Below are 25,513 nucleotides of genomic sequence, written 5' to 3' on the forward strand. Positions count from 1 at the left end.
TTTCATTACACATACATTAAAACATGTCAAGCCTTTTTATGTTTTAATTTGGATGATTATGGCTCATAGCTCTATAAAATCAGCAATAAAGTATCTGACATAAGAGTAATACTCAATACTACTCGGCCATCAGTTTATCTGTATTTTTAGAATATATTAAATTTTAACTTTCTTAAATAACTGATGGGAAAACCTTGAGTGCAGTTTTGATTAAATATTTTTTTATTCATATCTGAATATTTTTACATTGCTTCTTTTACTCAATTAAAAGATCAGATTTATTCAGCCACAAAGCTAATTATTCTCAGTTACACTGAGGCAGTCAAATAAATGATAAACAATGCCCTTTTCTTTTAAGGTAATTATTATAATTATACTTATAATAATTATTATTGTTGTTATTAATATCATTTTCGTTTATGTTTTTATGTATTTGTATTTTTATTTTTTCCAATAGTATGGTTTTTAGTTTTTCCAAAATTAATTAGCGTATTAACAATTATGAATATGAAATATTTGTTTTATACTCCATAATAACAAACATAACAAACATTTTCTACTACACATTTTTAATGAGATCATAAACTCAAATTAGTCTTAATTTTTTATCGAATATTTTATTATTATTATTATTATTATTATTATTATTATTATTATTATTATTATTATTATTATTATTATTATGTTGTTGTTATTATTATTATTATTATTCATCATCATCTTATGTAAGACCTGTGATGTAACCAACTTTCCTAAAATATACAAATAAAGGAAATTAATACTTTTTAATAAGTGTGCTCCATGATTCACATCAAAGCTTTTTTTTTTTTTAAACATCCGAAAATATCGTGACGTTCAGTGAACGAGACCAGCTGACCGGCGCGAGGACGGTCACATGACGAGCAGACAAGGAAGTGGTCTGCTGAGGAAATAAAACCCAAAGTGGACAGTAAAGAGGATTTGAAAGAGTCTTTCTGACCTAAAATGACGTTAACAGCAGAGTCGGCGCCATGAGTGTGTGCGGGAGCTGCAGCTGCGTCGTTGCGGCTGCGCTGTGTTTGATTTTGGGGGTTTTGTCGGGGTTTTGTTCGGTTTCTGTGAGTCTGAGCGGAAAATGGAGCCTCAGAAACGCCAACGGCTCAGTGTCCGTGTCCGCGGAGGTCCCCGGATGTGTCCACTCAGCTCTGCAGAGACGAGGAGATCCAGGTACCTCCGGACTTCACGTTATTAACCGCCTCTTCATGTGTGAAGTTGTATTTACCTTTTTCTGCGAGTACAAGAAGCCTTTAAACAGGCTCAAGACCAAAATACTGTGTCCAAAGTGAAAGTACTGCATTGAAAATATTTTACAAATCCGCAGCAGATTTCTTTACCAAATATGTTCATCATTATTTATTATTTTTCATTTGTTTTTTTCTGTATCATAATTATAGATAAATAATTAAGATACTTATAATAAAGAAATTCCTCTTTTTTATAGTATCTACAAATCCCCCTCAGCTATTTTTAATCATTTCCTTTCACCTTTTATTTTTTATTATTATTTTTTATTTTATTGCATTGCAGTTTGGGGGACATTTCTCACCAAGTTCCTCATAATGTGTTTTTTTTTGTTTGTTTTAAGAAATCAAACAAAGTTTGAAGTTAAAAGTGTCTGAATTCAGGGTTAGAGTACGGGTTAAGTAATAATGAGTAACTATCAGTAAAAAAGTTTAGGTAAATGGACAGACAGACAGACAGATAGATAGATAGTTAGTTAGATGACAGGTTTGACGATCATAAAATACTCATTAAAAACGGCTCCACCTGAAGACAGTAACCTCATACATCTATAACTGTCGAGGGTTAAATTACTTAATACAGCCTCGGGCTTCTTTAAATAGTGATGCTTTGTGGCGGCAAACTGGCAAGTCTGGCAAGACTGACGGGTGCAGATACAGTATGTCTATAATTACAGACAGCAACACAGAAAAAAATAAAACACTGAATTAGTTTTTGCCCTTTTGTCAAAGACTGTTTTTCTGACCTTTTCTTCAAAGCTTAATATTTCTCTCTGCTTCAGTCAGTGTTGGGGAGTAACTAGTTAAACATATCTTACAGTAATTAATTTATTAAATAAATGTAATTGTAATCGTAAAAAAACAAAAATCCAGTACTGATCCCAGTAATATTTGGACCAGATATTTAAATTGGATTACTTTTAGGCCCAAAAAAAGGACTCGGTGTTGCCCCTTCAGCTCACTTTAAAGAAGAAAAATCATACATTTTTAAGAGTATTTTTTTTATTTTGGAGTGTTGTGGAAAACTATAGGCCTCAGTATTAGTCCTAAATTCTGTCTTTGGCCTCATTTTTGGCATTAAAATGTCAGCACACGTTCAGCAGGTGTCACAAAAACCCCACAAATGTTAAACAGCCATAAACTAGGAGAGAAATGAAATGAAATGTAAAAATCTCTTTTTATCTTTTCTCTCAGGATCCATACTTCAGGTTCAACGATGTGTTTTATCGCTGGATCGCCTTCGATAACTGGACGTACACGGCCACGTTCACCGACTCTAACCAGCTCAGGTCAGTGTGATGATTTTAGTTTCTGAAATGAGATTCAGATTTCCTCCATGTGTCACTTTGATAATGCACTTCCATGCATAAATGAAAATAAAATTCTGTTTCCCATTAAAAGACAAAAACAGTGCAAGTCAGTAATAAATAGCAGAGTAAAACTCAGTAAATAAAGTTCATAAATACGTAGATAAAAGTCATGATAAAGTTATAAGCAGCATAATTAAAAAAATGCAAAGTGCATCATTGCAGAGGCATGAAGGGCCCCTTTAACCTTTAGAGACACATGTCCACACTAGGCTGTTGGACATGTCCACACGCTGAAGTGGGCTGTTGGACATGTCCATGCTGGAGCGGGCTGTTGGACATGTTGGAGCGGGCTGTTGGACATGTCGCGCGCTGGATCGGGCTGTTGGATATGTCCGCTACTAGAGCAGTCTGTTGGACATACCGGCACAGGAGCAGGTTGTCAGACACATCTGTGCTGGAGCAGGCTGTTGGACATGTCCACACGCTGGAACAGGTAGTCGGACATGTCCGGACGTTAGAGCGGGCTGTTGGATATATCTGCCCTGGATCAGGCTGTCGGACATGTCTGCGCTTCAGCGGGCTGTTGGACACCTCCACGCTAGACCGGGCCGTCGGACATGTTGCACGCTGTAGTGGGCTGTTGGACATGTCCGTGCGCTGGAGCTGGCAGTGAGACATGTCCGGACGTTAGAGCGGGCTGTTGGACATATCCGCGCTGGATCGGGCTGTTGGACATGTCGCACGCTGGAGCAGGCTGTCGGACATGTCTGTGCACTGGAAATGTGGATGTGGGAGTGTTGGACGTGCGTGTCGGCAGTTTAATTGTCTGCGTGTGTTCACCAACAGGACCAAACAGGAGGTTCTGCTCGTCTTTGACGGCGTCGACACCGTGGCATCGATTTGGCTCAACTGCGTCCTCGTGGGGAAGACGGACAACATGTTCCGTCGTTACGTACGTTCACTGGAAAATAAGCAGTCTGCGATGCACTCTGCGCAGTGTCTTCATGTCTTTGCTGTCTTGTTTTTGGTGTGCAGGACTTCCCGGTCAGAGACCTGCTGAAGGACGGGGTTAATGTGCTCAAAGTCAGCCTCGTGTCTCCTCTTCTTTACGCGTCTGAGCGAAGAAAAGCTCACTCTGCCTACAGAGTTCCTCCTGAATGTCCTCCAGACGTCCAGAAGGGAGAATGTCACGTCAATTTCATCAGAAAAGTAAGTTTATCAAGAATATTAATATATTCTTGAAAACATTTCTTAGACCAAAGGACGGTGGCTAAATACCGAGAGAGTTTTATTATTTATTTGTTGTAAAATCTGTATCTGTGAGTAAGATGTCGATGCATAATTAACCCATTGAAAACTGAGCAAACTAGCTTGATTTCTCTCAAAAACATGAGAAGAGGGCGACAAGCGCCTTTATGAGAAATTTACAAAAAAAATAAGCCAGAAATTAGTAAATTTGAAGAAAATTACCTTAAAAAATATTAGGGGTCGACCAATATTGTTTTTTCAGGGCTGATACAAATTATTAAGTTAATGAGACCAGTAACCAATATTTGGAACCGATATGCATTTACAATAAAAATAAAAATCTTATTTACAATATTTATAATTTGTAATCTAACAAACTCCAACACAAAAGTCCAGCAACTTTTTTTATAAAGTTAAGTGAAATTTTTATTTCAAAAATGAAAAACATCAAATTCCTCCCATGCTGACACACGTTCTTTTTTTTTTATCAGCGATCATTTAAATAAGACGCAGATACAGATAATCGGCAAAAGCCAAATATCAGCCGCAGTAATCATCAGCCAGGCCGATAATCTGTCGACCCCTAAAAAATATGCAAAAAAGAGAAAGAAAGACAAGTCAAATTAACAAAAAACAAAAAATATTTTTGGACATCCGCCTTTAACTTTGGGGCCTTTAACTTTTTTTTCTCTTGCTGATTTTCTTTGTGCAGAATTTCCTTTTAAAATGTTGTTTAAAGCGTTAAAATGTTATTCTTACACCTGCTGGAAATCCTGACCGTCATCTCACTGCAACCAGCACCGTTTTTCTCCCTCATTTTACGTTGGTATTCTAATAAATGAACTGAACGTGCACAGCAAAGCGTCACATCTTTTTAACTGTGTTTTTTTGGGCTTTCAGTTCGTACATTTAAATGAAAAAGTCTCAGCAGCAGATTTGGTGTATTATAAAATGAGAAGGCAAAACAAAACAGCAACAACAAAAACAGCAACAATAAAAAACAAAAAAATGAAAAAGTCAAAGCGGACGTGAAAAAAAAGGTTGTCACAGTAATTACAAAGCGTGAGATGTTCAGGAGCGCTCACGTTTGAGCAGTAATCTGGAATAAATTCGCTGTGTTTGTGAAGGAGCAGAGCTCGTTCAGTTGGGACTGGGGGCCGTCGTTTCCCTCGATGGGACTTTGGAAGGACGTTCACCTCGAGGCGTTTGATGTCCTGCAGCTCGTCCAGCTTTCTGCCGTTCCTCTGTATGGTACGTCTCATCTTCACCGCCAATCGCCAATCTGTTTTTGGGTACAAAAAGTATGGAATATTTGAATGTTTTTGTGTATATTTACTGGGAAACACATAAATAAAATAAAGATGCTTTGAGGCGTTAAGATTTTAAAAACGTTTTTAAAAATAAAAAGTTAAGACTATTTTTCTGCTATTATGCCTGCTCAGTTTACCGAAAATTAATTCAAAAAAGGAGAAGCAGCGTTCTGTTTTTATGCACCAGTGGCCTTGAACAGACTGTTCAGTTTCGATTTTTGTTGTTTGAGTTTTACTTTATAGTTATATTTCTTTTATTTGTTTTTTGTAATTTATTTTGCAAGTTATGGCACCTATGTGCTGTTTTATTTTATTTTATTTTATTTTATTTTATTTTATTTTATTTTATTTATTTTTTTATTTTATAAAAATATAAATGTATTTCTATATATATTTAGGTTTTAATTTTTAGCACTCTTGCATTTGCTTTATTTGTTTACTTACTTATTTACCTACTCATTAATTAATTAATTAATTATTATTTCTTTACTTACTTGTATTATTATTATTATTATCATCATTATTATTATTGTTATTATTATTCCTGTAATTGTTGTTGTTGTTGTTGTTGTTGTTGTTGTTGTTGTTTAAGCTGCAGTGTGAGGCCTGCTCTGCTCGTCATGACTTTATGTTCCTGTCTCTTATACAGCAGATTCCAGTTTTTTTTTGCTCCAGCCTTTGGACCGGTGTTATTAACGTTTTGTTTTCGATGTCAGCGTTACTTCGTCTCACTCTGTGTGGAATAGTTAGTGTTGTTTCTGTCTTTGTCTCTGTCTCTTTAATCTGTCTGTCCAGATTTCGGTCTCTCTCAGTGGAGGGTCCAGGTTGAGCTTCTTGTCGATGCCGTTCAGACAACAAGATGTCAAATCACGCTGTCGATTCCCGAGCTGGACTCAGAGCAGCGTTTCTACGCACACTTTCTGCGGGACGAACCAAGAACAGCGTCACCGTACATCTCAACACGGTACTCGCTCAGTCAAACCGTTTGTAGGTTTTCAGTTTGAAGTTGGAAAGAAGAAATTTGCATGTGTCAATAAGTTTTCTTCCAAAAACACAGACGGAAAGTTTTAATCAAAGCACAATCTTGGTTACCTTTATCTAAAGAAATGCATATTTTGTAGCACTGTGAGCAGCAGTCTCACTAATCTGCACACTGTGTTCATGCACATGGCATACATTTTAGTAAGATTGTGTATTTTAGTTTAATGTGTGAATCTCCAGCTCAGCTCCTACAATAAGTCTAAAACAAACCGCGGAAACTAAATAGTTACATTCATAAAGTGCAGAAAATGCTCCACTGAAACATTCAAACTGCAGTTTTTGATCCCACAGCCATCAAAGCATCAAATGATGAAGTCCATCACTCTGTTTTTTAAATCAAAAACTGTAAAATGAATTAAACTTCACACATTTTTTACTCCGTTGACACCAAACTTGCTGCAGAGCATCTTCAGACTGATCAACAAACCGTCTACACAGATTTTTGGTTTATCAGCAGCGCAACAAAATGTTTGACTGCAACATTTACCTGCAAATTCTCGCCTAAAAAATCTTAAAGTTTAATGAAAAAATTGACAAAATGTTGCTGTCATGGTAGATTAAGTTTGTAACATTTCAGGATTTTATCTCAAAAACTAAATTTTTGACAGGATTGTGAATTCTGCCCTCATATGAACTTTTGGAGTCTGTGGGAAAATATAAAACATCAGGACACGATGTAAAAAGTGAGTTTACGCTCTCGTCTGGGTCTGCGCGTTTAAGCGTTTATGAGTCTGTTGTGAAAGCAGCGAAATTCATCTGTATTTCTGAATTATGTTTTAAAAAGTTTGTAAATACTTGTGTTAATACTTGAAGTTTTGAGAATTTTTTTTTTTCTTCTTTTCTTCTTCTTCCAGAGTAAGGAGGTAAAACTTTGGTGGCCCAACGGACACGGCGACCAGCCTTTTTACTTTCTGTCTCTCCGAGGCTTTCAGGACGGCTTTTTGATCCTGAACACAAAATCTAAGGTCAGAGTTCACCTCCGTTCTCCTCATTTGCTATTTATTCATTTATTGATGTATTAATTGAGGACAGTTTACTGTGAAATCTGTCAGAGGGAGTTAGATCTTTATTCCAAACATGCCAAAAAATAGGAAAACAAATAAGATATAAGCAAGAAAAAAAACACCAGAATGAAGTATTTTATGTCCCAAAAAGTGAATAATTAAAAATGAAAAAAATTAAAAATAAAGTGAATTTTATGTGTGAATTTTTGGCCCATCCAAAATAAACAAAATACAGGTGCTTAATATTGCTAAATATTAGAATATGGTAATTTGGGCATTTGTAATTTAATTCAAAAAAGTTAACTTTGATAAAGTGTATATTCATTACACGTAAATTTAAATATTTCAAACTCTTTTTTGGTTTTAATATTGATGATTATGGCTCATGGCTCATGAAAATCAGAAATCTAGTATCTCAAATTATTACTTTATTTCCTCAGATAATTAAAAAAATATTTACAGTAGGGAGATGTAATGCTTTTGAAAAGTACATTTATTTATATACTCAATACTCAATACTACACTCAATACTACTCAGCCTTTAGCTCATCTGTATTTTTGGGTTGGTGTTTCTAATACTTTGATTTATTTTTTTATTTCACTTTTTTTTAATTGTAGGCTTTAATTATCAAAATTAAAATAGAAAATGCTTGAAACATTTTAGTTTATGTAATGAATGTAATAAATATATTATACTTTCTTAAATAACTGATGGAAAATATTGAACTTTTTCATACTCAATACTCTTACTGCCAGCATAGAGAAATAAAGAGTATAAATATGAGTACCAAAAATAATACAGTATGTAACTAAATATTTTCAATAAAGTTTATAAATATGTTCAGCATGTAAGTGTGAAAACATAAATGTAATGTGTGAATAATAAAGTTTTGATGAACCAAAGCAAAGTTTTCTCTTTAGGAAATCAAACGTCAACTGAAAATTAGGTGTGTGCAGTTTACTTTTTTGGGTGCTAAGATTCAAATTCTCGGGACCTGCTGCTCTTTATATCATTTGTGTATCATTATTTTGGGTTCATGAGTGTTTTTGACTGTTGAAGCTTTGGTGTTTCAGTGTTTTGTGTCTCCTGCAGGTGTATTTTCGCACAGTGAAACTCGTCCAGGAGCCAGTTGTCGGGTCTCGGGCCTCAGCTTTTATTTCAGCATCAATGGGAAACCAATTTTCCTCAAAGGCTCCAACTGGATCCCAGCACACTCCTTCCAGGACCAGGTCACCCCTGCTGTGTGAGTTCAGTTTCAACAGCTGCTTTTTGCACGTTTTTTAATAATAATCACCACTGAAGATCTGATTTTTATGTGTACATGACTGAATTTGAGGTTTTGGTTGTGTATGTATCATTTTGCACATAATTGCAGATGTTCGTTATTGTTTTAGTCCAGTTTAGATCGAGGATGTTTCTGGAAAGCTGTGTTGTCTTTTCTGAGCAGCTGTGGTGTGTTCGCTGGTTACTGTGTATTTGTTGTTGTTGTTTGCTAATTATTTTTTAATTGGTTGTTTCATGTTGATTTTTAGAGAAAGATAGTCAAGAAGAATATTTGTTTTTTTTTAATTTTTTTTATTTTTTCTTTGGAAGTTATTATTATATTATATATTATTTATTTGGGAGGTATTTTTATTGGTAATTGGTTGATTAATTGGTGAATTTATTTTTATTATCTTTGATTACTATTCAACTTAGCTGTATTTTTGTTTTGTTATTATTTGTTCACTTAATTATTTTATTGATTCATATTATTACTGTAAATTTTTATCACTGTTTGTGTCTGTTGTAATGTAATGTTATGTTGTCTTGGACCCCAGAAAGACGAGCTTGTCGTCTCAGCGTCAGCTAATGGGCATCCTTATAATGAACAATAAACAAAACAAACCAGTTATGAGAATATTCATGGAGAAACTGTTGGTCTCCTCTGTGCTTTTGTACAGATTTGAACTATTGAGTGTTTCCATTATGAACACATTAATGCTGAAGACACTCGTGCTCTGTTTGTCCTGCAGCTTAAGGAACTTACTACAGTCGGCAGTGGATGCCAGTATGAACGCCCTCAGAGTTTGGGGAGGCGGCGTGTACGAGCAGGATCTGTTCTACAGCATCTGTGACGAGATGGGAATCATGGTAACTATTGTCATCGTCCTCTAATGATATCAGTACGACTTTACTTATCGATAGTACTACATCCACAATATAAAAATAACAGTATCATAAGCTAGTCGGCTCTCTCTCTGAGTGATTACAGTCTGCAGTATTTTAACAAAAACAAACCTGAAATCACCTACTTTTTTAACAATAAAACAGAAGACTATCATCTGCATATAAAGACATAATTCAACCACTTTTACTTTTTGACATTAGCAAAATCACAGAAACATCATCTGTATCAAAAGAAATAATGTAGCCAGATTAACTACAAAACAAGACAGTCACCTTTCCCTCTGACATTAGTTATAAACGGAGGACCATCATCAGCATATAAAGAAATGTATGTATGTAACCACCTTTACTTTATGATTTTAGCTATAAAACAGAAGACTATCACCGGCATAAAGGAAGTGATTTAAACCCTTGTACTTTATGAGGGAAGCTGTATACAGGAGACCATCATCAGCATATAAAGAAAAATGATGTAACCACCTTTACTTTTTGGCATTACCTGTAAAGCAGAAGACTGTCATCGGCGTATAGAAAAACGAAAGCATACAGAGGGACTCTTAGGGTGAAGTCCAGGAACAACACCTTTTCTTAATCAGGGAAACACTGGGATTTATGGGAAATGTGGTCTAAGCACCAACAGACAGAAGTTACAGCTCTTCTTTTTTTCTTTTCCCATTATTTATTTATTGTAGTTGTGCTATATTATTTAAATTCTGATTTTACATGTGAGATTTTATTTTATGTGATTATTATTTATATATATAAAAAACAAGATACTTTGACATAACGCTGTAATACTGTTACATTTAAAACAATAAGAGCATTTGTTAAAGATGTCTCTAAACTGTGTACAGCATATATTCAACATAACATGCATTTGGATGTATTTTGAAACACCACAGGTCTGTTGCTGATGTGGAATAGGCTTAGCTTGTGTTTTGCACTATTTGAAACGCTTGTGCTTTTTTCCAGTTCGTGTTAGTAATGATTCAGTTTCTTTTATATTCAGGTAATTTTCTGCATTTCACTTCTCTGTGTTTAGCTACTTTATAGAGCGGTGTGACAGAAATTTTAACAGAAAAACAGACGATTAAAAGCTTAAATCAGGAACAAAAGTAAGTGTATCCCCTTCAGTATCACTGTTACATACCTTTACTGAAGAAATATGGGACCGTTTGGGGACAGATTCATATATTTCTGTGTGATTTTTGATAGTCTGAAACCTCTTTGTCTCATGAACATATTATACAACAGATGGACGCTCACAGGTGTGTTTTTAGGTTTGGCAGGACTTCATGTTTGCCTGTGCAATGTATCCCACCGAGGAGGACTTTCTGCAGACGGTCAGAGAAGAGGTCGTCCAACAGGTGAGCGGAGTCGTTTTTTATTTCATTTCATTTAGTATTTTTATCCACAGTTTACAAATCAAAGAACATTATTTTTATCGCCTGCTGTGATTTTCTCTCTGCAGACTGTAAATGTGTCGGTTGTTTTACAACATTTGAAGCATTTCAAGCTACTTAAATATCCCAAAATTTCTTCTGCTCTTTGTACTGACAGTAAATATACTGAATGAATCATTTAATATTTAAAATTTATATATATTTTACATGCATCATGAGAAAGGAAGATTATTTCACACACATTTTCTCAGTCAATAACTGAAAATAGAACAGGCTTATTTTCTTATATCAGCCAAAGGATAACCCAGAATAACAGCAATACCAAGGAGAGAAAATAAAAGAATCAATAAAAGAAAACATTATACTCTAAACTGTAATCCTCAATATTTTACGCTATAATCAAGCCTGAATTATTTTACATTCATATATCTTTTTTACATTTATGTTTTAATCTTCAGGTGCAGCGTCTCAAATCTCATCCTTCCATAATAATCTGGAGCGGAAACAATGAAAACGAAGCCGCTCTGGCGACAGACTGGTTCAACATCCCAGTTTCCCAGAGGCCTCTTTACCAGAAAGACTACGTGAAGCTGTACGTGAACAACATACGTGCGATTGTTCAAGAGGTGAGAGTCAAGTCACGTCATGTTTTAGAAAAGTTAAAAGATGGTTAAAGTTTAATATGATGATTTATTCTAAGTTTATTTTTTTAAGTCTGGACCCAAGTTGTTTTTGTTGAAGTGACTAATGAACAGCAGTTTTTGAAATGGGTCCAATGTTGAGCAAAACAGGCTGCAATCTAACTATTATTACTGACATTTCCAAACAAAAAAACAGAGATTATGAGAATAAAATAGATTTTTTAAAATATTGCAAGAATAAAGCATAAAATTACAAGAAAAAGTGATATTACCTGATAAGTTTACGCCAAAACAAAACAAAACAAAACATGATGTTACAGCTTTTTCTCTCACACATTTACGACTTTATTCTCATAATATCTGGACTTTTTCTCAAAAATCTGATTTTATTCTTTTAATATTGTGACTTTATTCTTATATTTTTCTTTCGTTTTTCAATATGATCCTTATCCTCCTTCGTAATTACATTAATTCCAACAGAAAAGAAAAAAATCTTTGCAAATTGTGTCCACAAAAATATGGGATAATAATAATCATAAATAATAACTTTATTTATATAGCACCCTTAAGAATAGAGTTGACAAACAAAGCAAAGCAAAAGCAAATAACAAAAAGAGAAACAAATACAGAACAAAAATAACAACAGCCCATACCAATAAGAGTAAATGCTGTTCGAAAAATATTAGCCGTAAACACAGAAATAATCGTACTAAAAAAAGAAATAAAAACGATTGGAGCAGAATAAAGAAATAAATTAAAAGATGAGATAAAAGGCAGATTAAAATAGACAAAATAAAATAATTAAAAATTTTAAAAAAAGAATTAAAAATTAAATTAAAAAAATGTAATTAAAATTAGAAATAAAAAAAAGATTAAAATAGGATTCAGGTTGAAAAATAAAAAATGAGGGTCTGATATCTTCTCCAGGAGGACCAGAGTCGCCCGTTCCTCGTCTCCAGTCCGACAAACGGGGCGGAGTCGGAGCAGGAGGGCTGGGTGGCGGAGAACCCGTATGACCCTCATTACGGAGACACACACTTCTACAGCTACACTGAGGACTGCTGGGACTGGAGGACGTTTCCTCGGACGCGTTTCGCCTCCGAATACGGCTTCCAGTCGTGGCCGTCGTTCTCCACTCTGCAGCCGGTGACTAAACGTCCCTTTTTTATATGATTTTCATCAGTAATCATCAGTTTGAGGTCAAAATCTGAGGCATACTCTTAAATATTCTCTGGAGAGCTTCAGTCGTATTTGGGTCTTTCTTGTGCCAATTTTTATTCATTTATATGAACTGATTAACCCTTTGAAACCTGGAACGACAGCAGTTCTTTGTGCTGCATTCAAATTTTTAAAATCAGAGCAAATTGGTTCAGTTTTTTTTTTAAAAAAAAAAGACTAAAAGGCAATGAGCAGCTTGGTAAGAAATGCTCCACAAATTTCAAGAAATTAGAGAATTATTTTTAAAAAAGCTAGAAAAAATGTCAAGGGAAAAAACGGAAACAAGATAGGGAAAAACTATATTTATAAATTTTTATATTTACATATTTAAAATTACCATAATTTTAAAGCACATTTTCCAGGTATAATTGGTTTTTTTTGTATGTTTGTTTGGTTTTTGTGAGGGTATTGGTTGTTTTTAACTTTCTTTTTTTCTTTTTTCCCCCTAATTTTAAAGTAATTTTCTTGTAGTTATTTTTTTTTCACTAATTTCTTGCTGAATTTTGTGTCATTTCTTCTTTTGTTGCTTATTGCCTTCTTTCCATGTTTTTGAGAGAAATAGCTCAGGTTTCAAAAGGTTAAACTAACACAGAAAGGCGTTTAAATCAGGAAACAGGACAATAACCAAGAAAATCACATTAGTGTTAGAAAACTTGTTTTAAAAACAAGAGAGAGAAAACTGTTTTTACCCATATATATTTATATATATCTGTGTGTGTGTGTGTGTGTGTAGGTATATGTATATATATATACATATATATATATATATATATATATATATATATATATATATATATATATATATATATATATATATATATATATATATATATATATATATATATATATATATATATACATATATATATTTACTGTATATATTTTTTCTTCCCTTTTTTGTGCTGAATTTCAGGTTATTTTCTTGTAAATGAAAACTTTAACTTCTTTGTTTTTGAGAGAAATGAAGTCAAGTTTAAGGACCAAAGATGCCATCACACCCACAGAACTTTTTAGTTTTTTATTTATTTATGTATTAATTTAGGTGTTATAAAGTTTCCTTTGGTTTTCTGATGTTTCAGGTTTCCATAAAAGAGGACTGGAGCTACGACAGTAATTTCTCTTCCCACCGTCAGCACCATGAGAGCGGGAACAAGCAGATGTTACTGCAGGCGGCGATACATTTCCACCTGCCGAACTCCACAGATCCACTGAAGAGATTTACAGACACTCTCTACATCACTCAGGTCAGTCACACAAACGGAGTCAGGATGAAAATTAAACCAGAGGACAAATAATGCAAGACTTGAAAATAAAACTTAAAATAAAATAATACAAACAAATAGACCAAAAACAGCAATAAAAGCAATGAAACCACAAATAAAAGTAAATAAAATAAATCAAACATAAATCAAAGAGGTGAAATAAAAAAGGAAAAAAAAACATAAATTCAGATGATAAAATAAATAGGACATAAATTAAAAAGGTAAAACAAATAAAAGGAAATAAAATAAATAGAACATAAATTAAAAAGGTAAAACAAATAAAAGGAAATAAAATAAATAGAACAGAAATTAAAAAGGTAAAACAAATAAAATAAAATCAAACAAATTAAAAAGGTAAAATAAATAAAAAGAACTTCAAAATGAAAATAGCTGAACTCTGACTTTGAACTAGCTCATTTTAATCTGCGTGAACTGAAGTTTGAGTTCCTCTGCGTGAACGAGCACATCGGCGACCTGTGAACCACCAAACGAATCAGAGTTTTACAAACTGTTCTCGTTTTCTCACGTTTCACGTCCAGGTCACGCAGGCTCAGTGTGTGAAGACTCAGACCGAGTTTTTACCGGCGAAGTCGGAGCGAGATCATCGAGGGCAAAGGTCACACGATGGGCGCTCTATACTGGCAGCTCAATGATGTTTGGCAGGCGCCTTCGTGGTCGTCGATCGGTGAGTGAACGCACAACCAGCGGACACATTTTTAGATCAGCATGTTAATATTTTGGACTCTTGCATCGAGAAAAGTATGTCAAAATGAAAATACGTTTATAATCAATATAAATAACAACAAAGGAAAATCCTTGTCGTTATTTGACGTCAATAAAGGATTTGAATACTTCTTCCACCACTTTATGGGTTAGAGGTCAGTGTTTTGAAATAATAATTCATAATTCCCCTGTGTGTGTGAGTGTGTGTGTGTGTGTGTGTGTGTGTGTGTGTGTGTGTGTGTGTGTGTGTGTGTGTGTGTGTGTGTGTGTGTGTGTGTGTGTGTGTGCAGAGTTTGGTGGGAAATGGAAAATGCTGCATTATTTTGCACAGAACTTCTTCGCCGCCGTCCTGCCGGTCGGCTTCGAGGATGACGACACGCTGTTCATCTACGCCGTCTCAGACCTGAGTCACGACCTGAAGCTCAGAGCTGTGGTACGTTTTCAGGGGTTAACTGTATCTTAACTTTGCATTCATTTTACTTTTGTCCAAATAACGTACAGAAGGTGCATTCAAACGCCAAAAGAGCAAGTGCGAGATGTGATTTTTAAAAAAAGGAAGTGCAGTTGTCCCAGACATTGCACCTGCACACAGTGCATTATGCTGTGCAGACAGTTCAAGATAAATAAATACGAGTACCGTGCATTTATAGAAAACGGGATTACAAAACAGGTATTTGATCAATTGTACTTGAATTAAATGTTTGCCAGTTAAAACTAATCAAAAATCAGTGTCATTCATGACCTTTCCTGCGTCGTCTCTGTGTAGTTTATACTAAACTTTGGAGAATTTCAGTGCAGAATTTAATCAAGATAAAAGCAAAAACACAGTTTCTGATTTGTGCATTTAACACAAAAGTTAGAGCAACATTGGTGTTAAAGATCAGAGGTTTAAGCGGTTAATATGTGATAGTTTAAATCAGATATTTAAATGCACATTTACATCCAAATGAGACTGTTTACATGTTAACATTTCACATTTTTAAACTGGACACAGGAGCAGAATTATTATCACCAAACTATAAATCTAAAAAGACTCTTGTTTTTTATTTTGTTATTATTGTTTATTATTTATTATCACTTTATTCACTTGGGGAGGAATAATATTCATATTCTGTTGTTTTTTTTTCATTAATGTAACCACTGTGTTAAAAAAGGAAGGGTTGATTTAGTTGAGTTGAGTTATAATTTATTCCGTAATTCTTCATTATTAAAAAAAAAAAGGGAGTCCTTAATAATTATTATATTACAATTTTCCTGTTAAATTAATACATTTGAAAACAGAAAAAGTGTTACACTGCATGGCAAAATAAAATAAATTAATAAAAATAGAGAAATAAAAATAGATAAAACAAATTTGAAAACTGAATTATTTGCAGGTTTGTATCAATCTAATTTAGGGATGATCCTGTTAAAAACAGAAATATTGTTTAAATGTCATGCAGTTCTCTAACATTTGAACATAATAATAAAATGAACTTAAATCCACTCTTAAGACTAAATTGGTGTATAGATTATTTGTGCTCCTCCCCTCTTCTGTTTCAGTAACGTTTAACCGGCTGATTTCATTTAAATTTACGTTCATTGTTTTTGACACATGAGCAGTAACAGGTCTGGTCTCTTGTGGATCAGGTGTCCGTGTTCTCCTGGTCTGATCTGGATCCAGTCTGCAGGCTGAAGTTCGACCTGCTCCCGGTGCCTGGAGGCAGCGCCGCGGCCGTGTGGTTAAACAGCCAGTCGCCGCCCTGCTGGACGGATGTGGACGCTGCACCCGCCTCTCCTGCCTGCTCACCTTCCACCTGGAGGACGGCGACGGCGCCCAGCAGGGTCCCGCCAACCACCACTTCCTGAGCTCCCCCAAAGACGCTCAGGGACTGCAGAGACCAAACATCACAGTACGACGCCGTGTTCAGAGGAGCTTTCATTCATTTATACACAGCTGTGAAATTGCATATATAATAATAAAAATGATAATAATAATAATAATAATAATAATAATAATAATAATAATAATAATAATAAAGCATTAATAATAATATAGCAATAATAATAATATAGCAATAATAATAATATAACAACAACAACAACAATAATAATAGTAATAATAATAATAATAATAATATAATATGAAATGCAAAAAGAAAAAACAGAAACATGAAAAATCCAGGAATACAAAACAATGAAATATTTACATGAACAGAACAGTGATGGAAGAGTCCATTAATCCAGAGTGTGCAGGAAAATCAGGCTTTAAAAAATATTATACATTAATATGATTCTCTACTTTCATCAAGTAATTTATTTAGCCAACATCAGTCCTTATCATAAATATCAAATATTCATTAATTTTCTTCATTTTAGCCCTTTAAATGCCAGGTTTTTGCTATGATGCAACTATGTTTTTAGATGATAAAAATACAAAAATGAATTATTTTGAATAAACTAAATGCTAAGTAGCTTTGTTTAATGACAGCGAAAGAAATGTCAGTGATCAGCAGCAACACTGATTTTTATACTTTTTTTCTGCACTGTCACACTTTTATCGCTCAAAATCAGGCTTTAAAAAAAACCCAAAACTTTAATATGATTATCTGCTTTAATTAAGTTTATTTTTCAACCACCATCAGTCCTGTCTTACCGGAATTTATGCCTAATGTATGAACACAGCCTAAATATTAAAAACAAAAAGAATGAAAGCACATAAAATGTATCAAACAGTCCCTAAAGGTTAAGTTTACTTGCTGCTTATTGTGTCACATTTAATTATTTTAATTTCTTTCTCTCTCTCTGTGTGTGTGTGTGTGTGTGTGTGTGTGTCTGTGTGTGTGTGTGTGTGTGTGTGTGTGTTTCCCCGCAGGCTCAGGTGCAGCAGGATGAGAGCGGCTTCACCATCACCCTCCTCTCCGCCTCCGTGGCTCCGTTCGTCTGGCTCGACGTGGGAAACGTCCCCGGACGCTTCAGCTCCAACGGCTTCCTGATGGTCTCCGGAAACAGGACGGTCAGTTTCACCGCGTGGCGTCCGACCAGCATCGCCGAACTCTCCACATCGCTCACCGTCACATCTTTAACCGACGTTTACTGACCCGAGAGCAGCCCGGCTACGCGTGGAGGAGTGCTGAAGTCAGGAGGTGATAGGTGGGAAAAAATAAGAGCGCCGCGTCCTGAATCTGAACAGTCCTTGTTCTCTTCACAGCTGCTGAATGTCCTCTTTTAACCCTTTGAAACCTGGACCGTCATCAGTTTATTTGTGCCTTTCCCAAACATTTAAACCTTTCAAAGCAATGAGCAAATTTGTGTAATTTCTTTCAAAAACATGATAATAATCAACTTTGCATGAAATGTCACGCAAATTGCAAAAAGACGACGAGAAAATTACTTTAAAAATTTGCAGATAAAGAGAGAATAATTTTTAAAATTGAAATAAATAAAAAATTATTATTATTTATTTTATTTTAGCAACCTTTCAGGACATTTCCTGTTTTGGTTCTTTTACTTTTGTTTTTATTTTGTTTGTAAAATTTTCTTGTAACTTTTTACCAATTTCTTGCATTTTTTTTGGTCATTTATTAATGATGTTTTTGAAATAAGCAAATGTCTGGTTTCAATGGGGTTAAAAAGATACTGTAATTTAGGACTGTGGATTTTGGAGTGTCTGAAAGACATTTTTGGCCGAGGTTGATATTTTTTGCCAATTTTCTACATTTACGTTTTTTTGCCAAAATCCCCAGAAAACAGCAGTTAGACCTGAAAATTCCCAAACAAAGGTTATTATTTTAGGTGATTTAAGACGGACACAAAGAGCCTTTACAGGAAACATTTATTCACACAGAAACCATCAGACAAAGAAATAAAATGTGCAAAGACAAATATGATTTTTATAAAAGGGAACATGATTAAAAAAAAGGCTGACATTAGACTTTTTTCAGGCCTCTAAATCTCAGATTTCTTGAGTAAAAGTCAGACTGAGTTTACGCGACAGAATAGCTCGACTTGCATTTGAATTTTCTGTCTGATTTTAAGAACTTAAATCTAGTTTGGAGTTTGGAAGTCGCTCTTCTGACTTCGATGCGTTTGTGAGCTCTGAAGTTGGAAAGTAGAAACAAAATAGACGCGACCAAACAGACGTGTGGTATTTTTATTGTGCCAAATGTTTAAACGATACTTTGATAGCTGTTTCTGCATCAGTTCATTCCCTAAAAGCACTGAAATATTGCTATTTATTGACTTATTTTGGGAGTTAGTGCTAAAAAGTAACTTTTCTAACCAGTTTGGGTCACTTTCATGGACAGTAACTAACGGTCACAACCCAGTGCTGTTTTACAAATGACATGTGAGCAAAAAAATGTGCAAAAGATTGCTAAAGCAGACACATCCAGACAAAAAACTAGGTGGACACAAGATAATACAAGAGAAGGAAAAACTAAAGTCCACACACTAAAACTGTGATGCTATATGATTGATTGATTGATTTCTTTATTTTCGTGTCATGCACAAAATGTGCCAAAACTTTACGAGTTAAGACACCAAAATTTGCCATCAGGCAGTGAAATAATTCTTCACCTTTCATTTACAGCTCAATCTTAAACACAATATTCTGCCTTCTGAGCCTATAAATGTTTAATAAAGTTCCCGCCGCCGAGCTTTACGCCTCGTATACGACGTCAAAGTCGTGTATCAACGTTTTCGGACACTGTTTTTCAGATTATTCCGACAGCACGTGAATGCAACAATAATCTGAACTGAGTTTGACGCTAAAGATGATTGTGTGTTTTGCACTGAGACAATTTTCCGTTGCTGTGTTTTGCCTGTTTTGGCACATCTCTCAGAAAAATTACAGATCAAAGACTTAAAACTGGACATCATGTATGTCCAAAATATGTTGTTGTTTTTTTTCTAATTTGTAATGATTTAGATAAATCTGCAGAGCTTTGTTTTGTTTTTGAAATTAAAGTGTTTTATTCTGTTGATCAGTGTGAAATGATCCTAAATGCATCAACATTTCTCAGATTTTAGGACATTTCCTGGATTTTAGGACATTTCTCTGATTTTAGGACATTTCTCAGATTTTAGGACAGTTCTCTGATTTTAGGTTATTTCTAGGATTTTTGGACATTTCTTGGGTTTTAAGACATTTCTAGGGTTTCAGGAAGGTAATAGGTTTTTTAGGACTTTCTTGTATTTTAGGGAATTTCTAGGATTTTCAGATGTTTCTCAGAGTTTGGAACATTTCTAGGATTTGGGGAAATTAGGGGTTTAGCCAGGACTTCAGTGATCACTTTAGTTTTTTGTGAATTATAAAATGTTTCGGGGGGCCACCCGGCACCCTTCAAACTAAAGATCAGACCTGTTGTTTTGTCGCAGAGATCTTCAGCGGTAATATCTTCAGTGGGAGTTTATCTGCGGTGGTGATGTACGGAAACAGCCTCTCGGTGAAAGTGTGTGTGAAGGTGTGTATGTGTGTGTTAGTATCAGGATCAGAGAACGACAGCCGTCCTCCGTTCCAGTCCAGATTCACTCGGATCCTCTGGAGCTTTTTCTGCACCACCAGGTCCGTGTCTGGACCCGGCAGCGAATGTGCTAAATATTTCCCCTCATCGCACCATATCGTCCACAGTCCAGAGAGCATGTGTCCCTTCCTGTGGACGGACTCCGCTAACACACCCAGCGACCAGAACGCACTGTTTCCTACCTCCACGTCCCAGCTGTGAGTCCCGGAGTCGAACCCCTCTGAGCCGAGGACAGACCAGGAATAATCGAACCTCTCTGGATTATCAGGGAGCCGCTGTCTCTGTCCCAGTCTCACACTGGTCAGATCTTCAGACAGGATGAGTTCTGGATCTGCGGTATTTGTGTCCAGGATCACAGGAGTGTAGGAGACCACGTCCTTCATGTTGGTCCAGATGTTGTAGGACAGGTTGCCCAGGTGTTTGGCCTCGTCGATCAGAGCTCCTGAGAGCAGCTGTGGATCCTCCAGCAGGGGGCGCTGCTGGACTCTGTCCACCGCAGCCTTGTAGTTGTGCAGGAAGGAGACGTCTTCGGCTCTCAGCTCGTCCTCTGTGTCTCTGACTGTGTCTGAAAGAGCCGCTATCTCTCTGCTCAGAGCCTCCAGCTCCTCCTTCATCCTCTGACTCTTGCGCTCCTCTTCCTCCCTCAGAGCGGAGATCCTGGCCTCCTCTTCGTGTTTTAAAAACTGGTGAAGCTTCTTAAACTGCTCTTCGATCAGCCACTCTGTGTGTCGAGCCTGGAGCTTTATGTGTGCTGCTGTTTCATTAAATATCACTTTAGTGTGTTTGAAAACCTTTAACTTCTCCTTTAAGGGCTCCAGAGTTTCCTTCAGCTTCTTCTTGTGCTGTCGTGCAGCTTTATCGACTGGTTGGAAACTGTGGTTTTTGTGTTTCTCTGAGTCTTTGCAGAGGCGACACACCAGCTGCTGGTGGTCCACACAGAAGAGTTTAAATTTCTTCGAGTGCAGACTGCAGATTGTCTCCAAAACTCTCCGTTCTCTGTCCCGTAAGTTGTCACACAGCTTCTTTAGATCCAGGTTCAGAGGGGGGTCCTCTGAGGACCTCCTCTTGCAGAGTGGACACTCTCGCGTTGGTTTCTCTCTCCACCAGCTCCTCAGACAGTCGTTACAGAAGCTGTGGCTGCACGACAGAAGAAGAGGGTCTCTGAAGACGTCATGACAGACCGAACAGTAGAGATCCTCCTCTGATCTGGAAGCCATCGAGTTTACGTAAAAACAAAGCACACGACAAGTTGAAACAGGAAGTCAGCTGCTTATTTCCCTGCTGCCTCAAATACTTTTCACTTTGAGTCTTTCAGTGTTTTTCAGGCAGCAACTGGATGCAGTTTGAAGTACTTCACAACTTCCTGTTACTGTCCTCCTTCAGCTGAAGTCGCAGCGTCGTGATGAAGGTAAATATTCCCGTCTGTGTGTGTGTGTGTGTGTGTGTGGGGGGGGGGTGTCTCCTCTCACTGAGATCTGAACAGACACAGACGTGTTTCCTCTTTGTCTCGTGTGATGCGGTGTGAGGGGTGGAGCTCTGATCGACAACAGAAGGGTTTTAAAGGGAACACATGATAAATATTCCTCAAAGGGTTAAAGCTTTTGAAAAAAGCAGAAAGTCAGAGAGTACGGTGGCCCTGAGAGCTCAGTGTGCTGCAAGAAAACATTCGAACACAAAAACATGCAGCAAGCAGCACACATGAAAAAGTGATGATGGGTTCATCCCAAAAAAGTGCCGCAGTCTGTGGATGGATCACTGAGCACAGAGCCCGCAGTGTCAGGGTGCCCCTTTGATTTCACCGACAAAATGAATAATGTCAAATTAACACAGACACAAACTAATCACAGACACTACAAAAAAAACTAAAAAAGACACAAAACAACCACAAAAAGATACACAACAAATCCAAAAAGATGCAAAACAGTCTCAAGTAGACATGAAATAACTACAAAAAGACACTAATCAACCACAAGGAGGCACAAAAGGACCAAAAAGACTAATCGATTTTATATAAACTATGAATAACAAGGTTATAGAAAATAATATTTCGGACTTAGATGGGCCTGCTAGTAAGGCATTTTTTGAAAAATTATATTTATAACATTAAAATGATACACACGAGATGCAGCATATCACCAACACGCCGCAAACCATCAGCATGCCACAAAACTAGTAAAAAAAAAAAAATATATATTTCTTTTTTACCCTTGTGTTGTCCTTGGGGTCAATCTGACCCCAAATTAAATCTTTTGCCATCAAAATATGTTTTTTATACTTACATAAACAAGGTTTATTGACCCTAAATTCCAAAACGAAGGGGAAAATGTTTGGTAATGTGTTGGACTGAAGTAAGACTAAAGGTGCGACACAGAATTGATTGACAATTTATACAACCTGCCTTCAATAACAGTCAAAACAGGGCGGGGTCAGAATGACCCCAGAGGACAAAAGGTGTGTGACGTAAGGCTAATTTTAAAATTGAAATTATATATGTCCTGTATAAAGGGCTGTGAATTACATTGGTCTAGTCTGAGCCATGAAACTTTAGGGCTGAAAATGAGTCCCACTCCGGCCCCGATCACCCCCAAACCCCCACCCCAAGTGGGTTTGGCCCCCCATAGTGACTCCATGGATACGGCCCTGTACACATCTGTTGGCTTTTTTTAAAACTCCAAACTGCTCAGTGGTTCAGCTGTAAACCGCTCTCACTCTGTACACACATACACACACACACACACACACACACACACACACACACACACACACACACACACACACACACACTCTTCCAAGTAGGAGTGTGCGCGTGTGTGTGAGCACGTTGCAGCACTGACTGAGAAAGTCGGCCACAAAAGAAAGCATTGAAACACAGAGTGCACGCGGTCGGTCGGTCACCTCCATGTTTTTTTTTTCTTTTCCTGCAGACTGATCTTTGAACCTGATCCGCCTCCGATAGTCCTGATCGATCACTCAGCGCACATCACGAGAGGACCGCCGCAATAAATGAATCACGGGAGAGAAAAGCGGTTTAAAAGGATCCTCGCTGTGAGTGCCATGGATGTGACTCTGCAGCCCGCAGACTGCGCGGATATCAGCGTGTCTGAGTGAGTCGCTCCACAGCTGCACGTTTATTTCACTCAACAAACACCAAAAAACAGAAATGTTTCACTTAAAATGTGTCATCACGTGGTGCGTTTTAGTTTCAGTCCCAATATGTGAGAGTTTAAACGCGGCTGACCGGGATGGACACGCGTTTTTACAGCATATTTTAAGATTTTATGGTGAAAATAATTCAATCTCAACGGAGAATCTGGAGGATTTACTGCTGTTGATGTCCGAGAGAAGACCTGCGGCCATCAGTGCAGGAGATGCGCTGTCAGACCAGGAGGTGAGTGTCTGCTGTTTCAGTTAAACCACCGCTTCAGACTGTGTAAGCTCATTAATTATCATTTACAGAAATACACGAATTTACATAAGCTTTCTTATGTGTTTTTCAAATAAGTTTTTAAGGCTTATTTTTTAAGAAAACCAACTTTAAAACTCGTGAAATTGTTGAATATGGTTTTGTTGTACTAATTTGGAAATAAACAGGATACGATATGATATTATCATGATACTAAAGGCTCATGCAATATTATTGTGATTTTAAACCTGTTGATATGAGTGTTGTGATGAAAACGTGATCTGTGGCCTTTTTTCAACCGCAAATGTTCAGTGATGACTAATTTAGATGAAATAATTGTCATTTATTAACATATTATGCCATTTTCCCCCAATTATTTTGTTAATAGTTTTTACTGTTTGATGTAATCAATGCCTTCAATGATGCACACAATGTGTTAAAAAGTATTGAGTAACTGTACACAAGTCCTCTTGTACTTTATCTTTTCTATGTTACAGTATATTAAGGTTAACTTCATAATAACTGTCCTTTTATCCTGTGCTAATAATTAAACACATGTAGCACATTTAATACAAAAAGAACAAAAATCCATGTAGAAGAAAACATACATGCATTAATGAGATTTTCACCATATCATAACCATCTCAGAAAATACTGAATTATTATTATTATTATTAGTTGAAATGACCTTTAAATTCATGTAAATGAAGGTTTTTGTAGTCAAACAGATGATTTATTAATAAAATTGAAACTTGAAACTAACTTTTTAAAAATGGGAAGTATGTGTAAAAGATAACTAGGATAAAGGTCAGATTCTCTGTTCAGTTTCTTGTTTTCAGTACTGCAGATCAGTAAAAGTACACGTTCACACCAACTTAACCCTTTAGAACCTGGATCCACATCAGTTTTGTTTTGCTGCGTTCAGATGCATTTAAACCCGTATAATTTAAGAAAATTGTTTTGATTTCTTTTTAAAACGTGGAGAAAAAGGCAATGAGAAACTTGGCGAGAAATGTTCAGAAAACTGCAGAAAAATAATAAAGTGTGACAAAAAATGACTTGAAAACTAGTTTTTGGGGTGCTTATAGGTATTATCCCAGACTGTTGAAAAAAAATTCCAAAGAACTATATTTATAATTTCGGGGGCGCCTAGTAGCTCAGATGGCAGAGCGGGCACCCCATGTACAGAGGCTGTGGGTTTGATTCCGGCCTTGGCCCTTTCCTGCATTATGTCCCCTCTCTCCCCTTTCACTCTTAAACTGTCCTGTCATTCAAGGCAACACAAAAAATCTACCCCCCATACTTAAAATAACTTTTATTATATATTTAAAATTATATAACAGAGTTTTTTTTATTTTTACCCTTTATTAAGGGTATTTTCTTGTTTTTTACCTCTCTCTTTCTCTCTTTTTTTTTTTGCTCATTTTCTTGTTGTTTCCTTTTTATTTTTTTACTGTTGTCTTGTAATTTTTTGGGGCCATTTCTTCTTTAGCTGTCTTCTTCCTTTGTTTTTGAAAGAAATCAGTCCAGTTTGTTCAGGATGCAGCTTTTAGACCCAAAAACAGATTTAAAAACAATAACAAAAATCATGTTTCATGTCCTCTTTCCCCTCAGTGTCCCTCGGCAGAGCAGATTTTGTCCCACTTCGGGTTCAGTAATGTCAGTCAGCTGACTGTGGGACATCTGGGGAGGATCTGCCCCGCCGTGTTGACCCAGGTGCTGCTGCCCTCCTGCCCCTACACCGCCCCCAAAGCTCTGCAGCCTCCGGACTACTCTGGTGAGTTGCTTCATCGCAGCGTCGCTCTGTTTGTTGACTCAGATAATTCTCAGTTCAGGAGGGTTTGTTGCTTTGAATGAGGTTTGGCACCGATTATGACACGGATCTTTTTAGGAGAGTTGGCTCTTTTTCCGGTGCTTGTAAACCTTAAAAAGGATTTTTGGGTTATATGCATCTGATCACTGATTGGATAAAGTTTTATTTGATTCTGCTGCGGAG

The 25,513-nt window shown here is 36.3% G+C and overlaps 3 protein-coding genes across 3 annotated transcripts in view; 2 read left to right on the top strand and 1 right to left on the bottom strand.

The window, feature by feature from the left end:
* The first annotated feature begins 923 nt into the window (after nucleotides 1–923).
* Nucleotides 924–17,887, top strand: manba (mannosidase, beta A, lysosomal). Its single transcript, XM_042500790.1, is given in 21 exon segments — nucleotides 924–1,198; nucleotides 2,465–2,569; nucleotides 3,437–3,542; nucleotides 3,626–3,799; nucleotides 4,966–5,089; nucleotides 5,944–6,069; nucleotides 6,072–6,112; nucleotides 7,044–7,154; nucleotides 8,287–8,332; nucleotides 8,335–8,437; nucleotides 9,210–9,327; nucleotides 10,644–10,730; nucleotides 11,225–11,392; nucleotides 12,335–12,553; nucleotides 13,705–13,869; nucleotides 14,427–14,462; nucleotides 14,464–14,572; nucleotides 14,901–15,043; nucleotides 16,240–16,332; nucleotides 16,335–16,502; nucleotides 17,465–17,887. Coding segments are annotated over 21 exon segments (2,655 nt in total). The 5' UTR covers nucleotides 924–1,010; the 3' UTR covers nucleotides 17,690–17,887.
* A 1,787-nt stretch (nucleotides 17,888–19,674) lies between these two features.
* Nucleotides 19,675–21,518, bottom strand: LOC121953240 (nuclear factor 7, brain-like). The gene has a single exon (XM_042500215.1). The coding sequence runs from the start codon at nucleotides 21,329–21,331 to the stop codon at nucleotides 19,946–19,948; it is 1,386 nt and encodes a 461-aa protein (XP_042356149.1). The 5' UTR covers nucleotides 21,332–21,518; the 3' UTR covers nucleotides 19,675–19,945.
* A 1,400-nt stretch (nucleotides 21,519–22,918) lies between these two features.
* The window catches only part of LOC121953549 (metal cation symporter ZIP8-like), a 3,567-nt gene continuing 972 nt past the window's right edge, over nucleotides 22,919–25,513 (top strand). Inside the window, exons 1-2 of the mRNA XM_042500715.1 lie at nucleotides 22,919–23,502; nucleotides 25,132–25,294. Of these exons, the coding sequence (XP_042356649.1) occupies nucleotides 23,275–23,502; nucleotides 25,132–25,294 (391 nt within the window). The 5' untranslated portion in view covers nucleotides 22,919–23,274. The remainder of the gene's footprint in view (nucleotides 23,503–25,131; nucleotides 25,295–25,513) is intronic.

This window comes from Plectropomus leopardus, chromosome 14 (assembly GCF_008729295.1).
Source record: "Plectropomus leopardus isolate mb chromosome 14, YSFRI_Pleo_2.0, whole genome shotgun sequence".
Lineage (NCBI taxonomy): Eukaryota > Metazoa > Chordata > Actinopteri > Perciformes > Serranidae > Plectropomus > Plectropomus leopardus.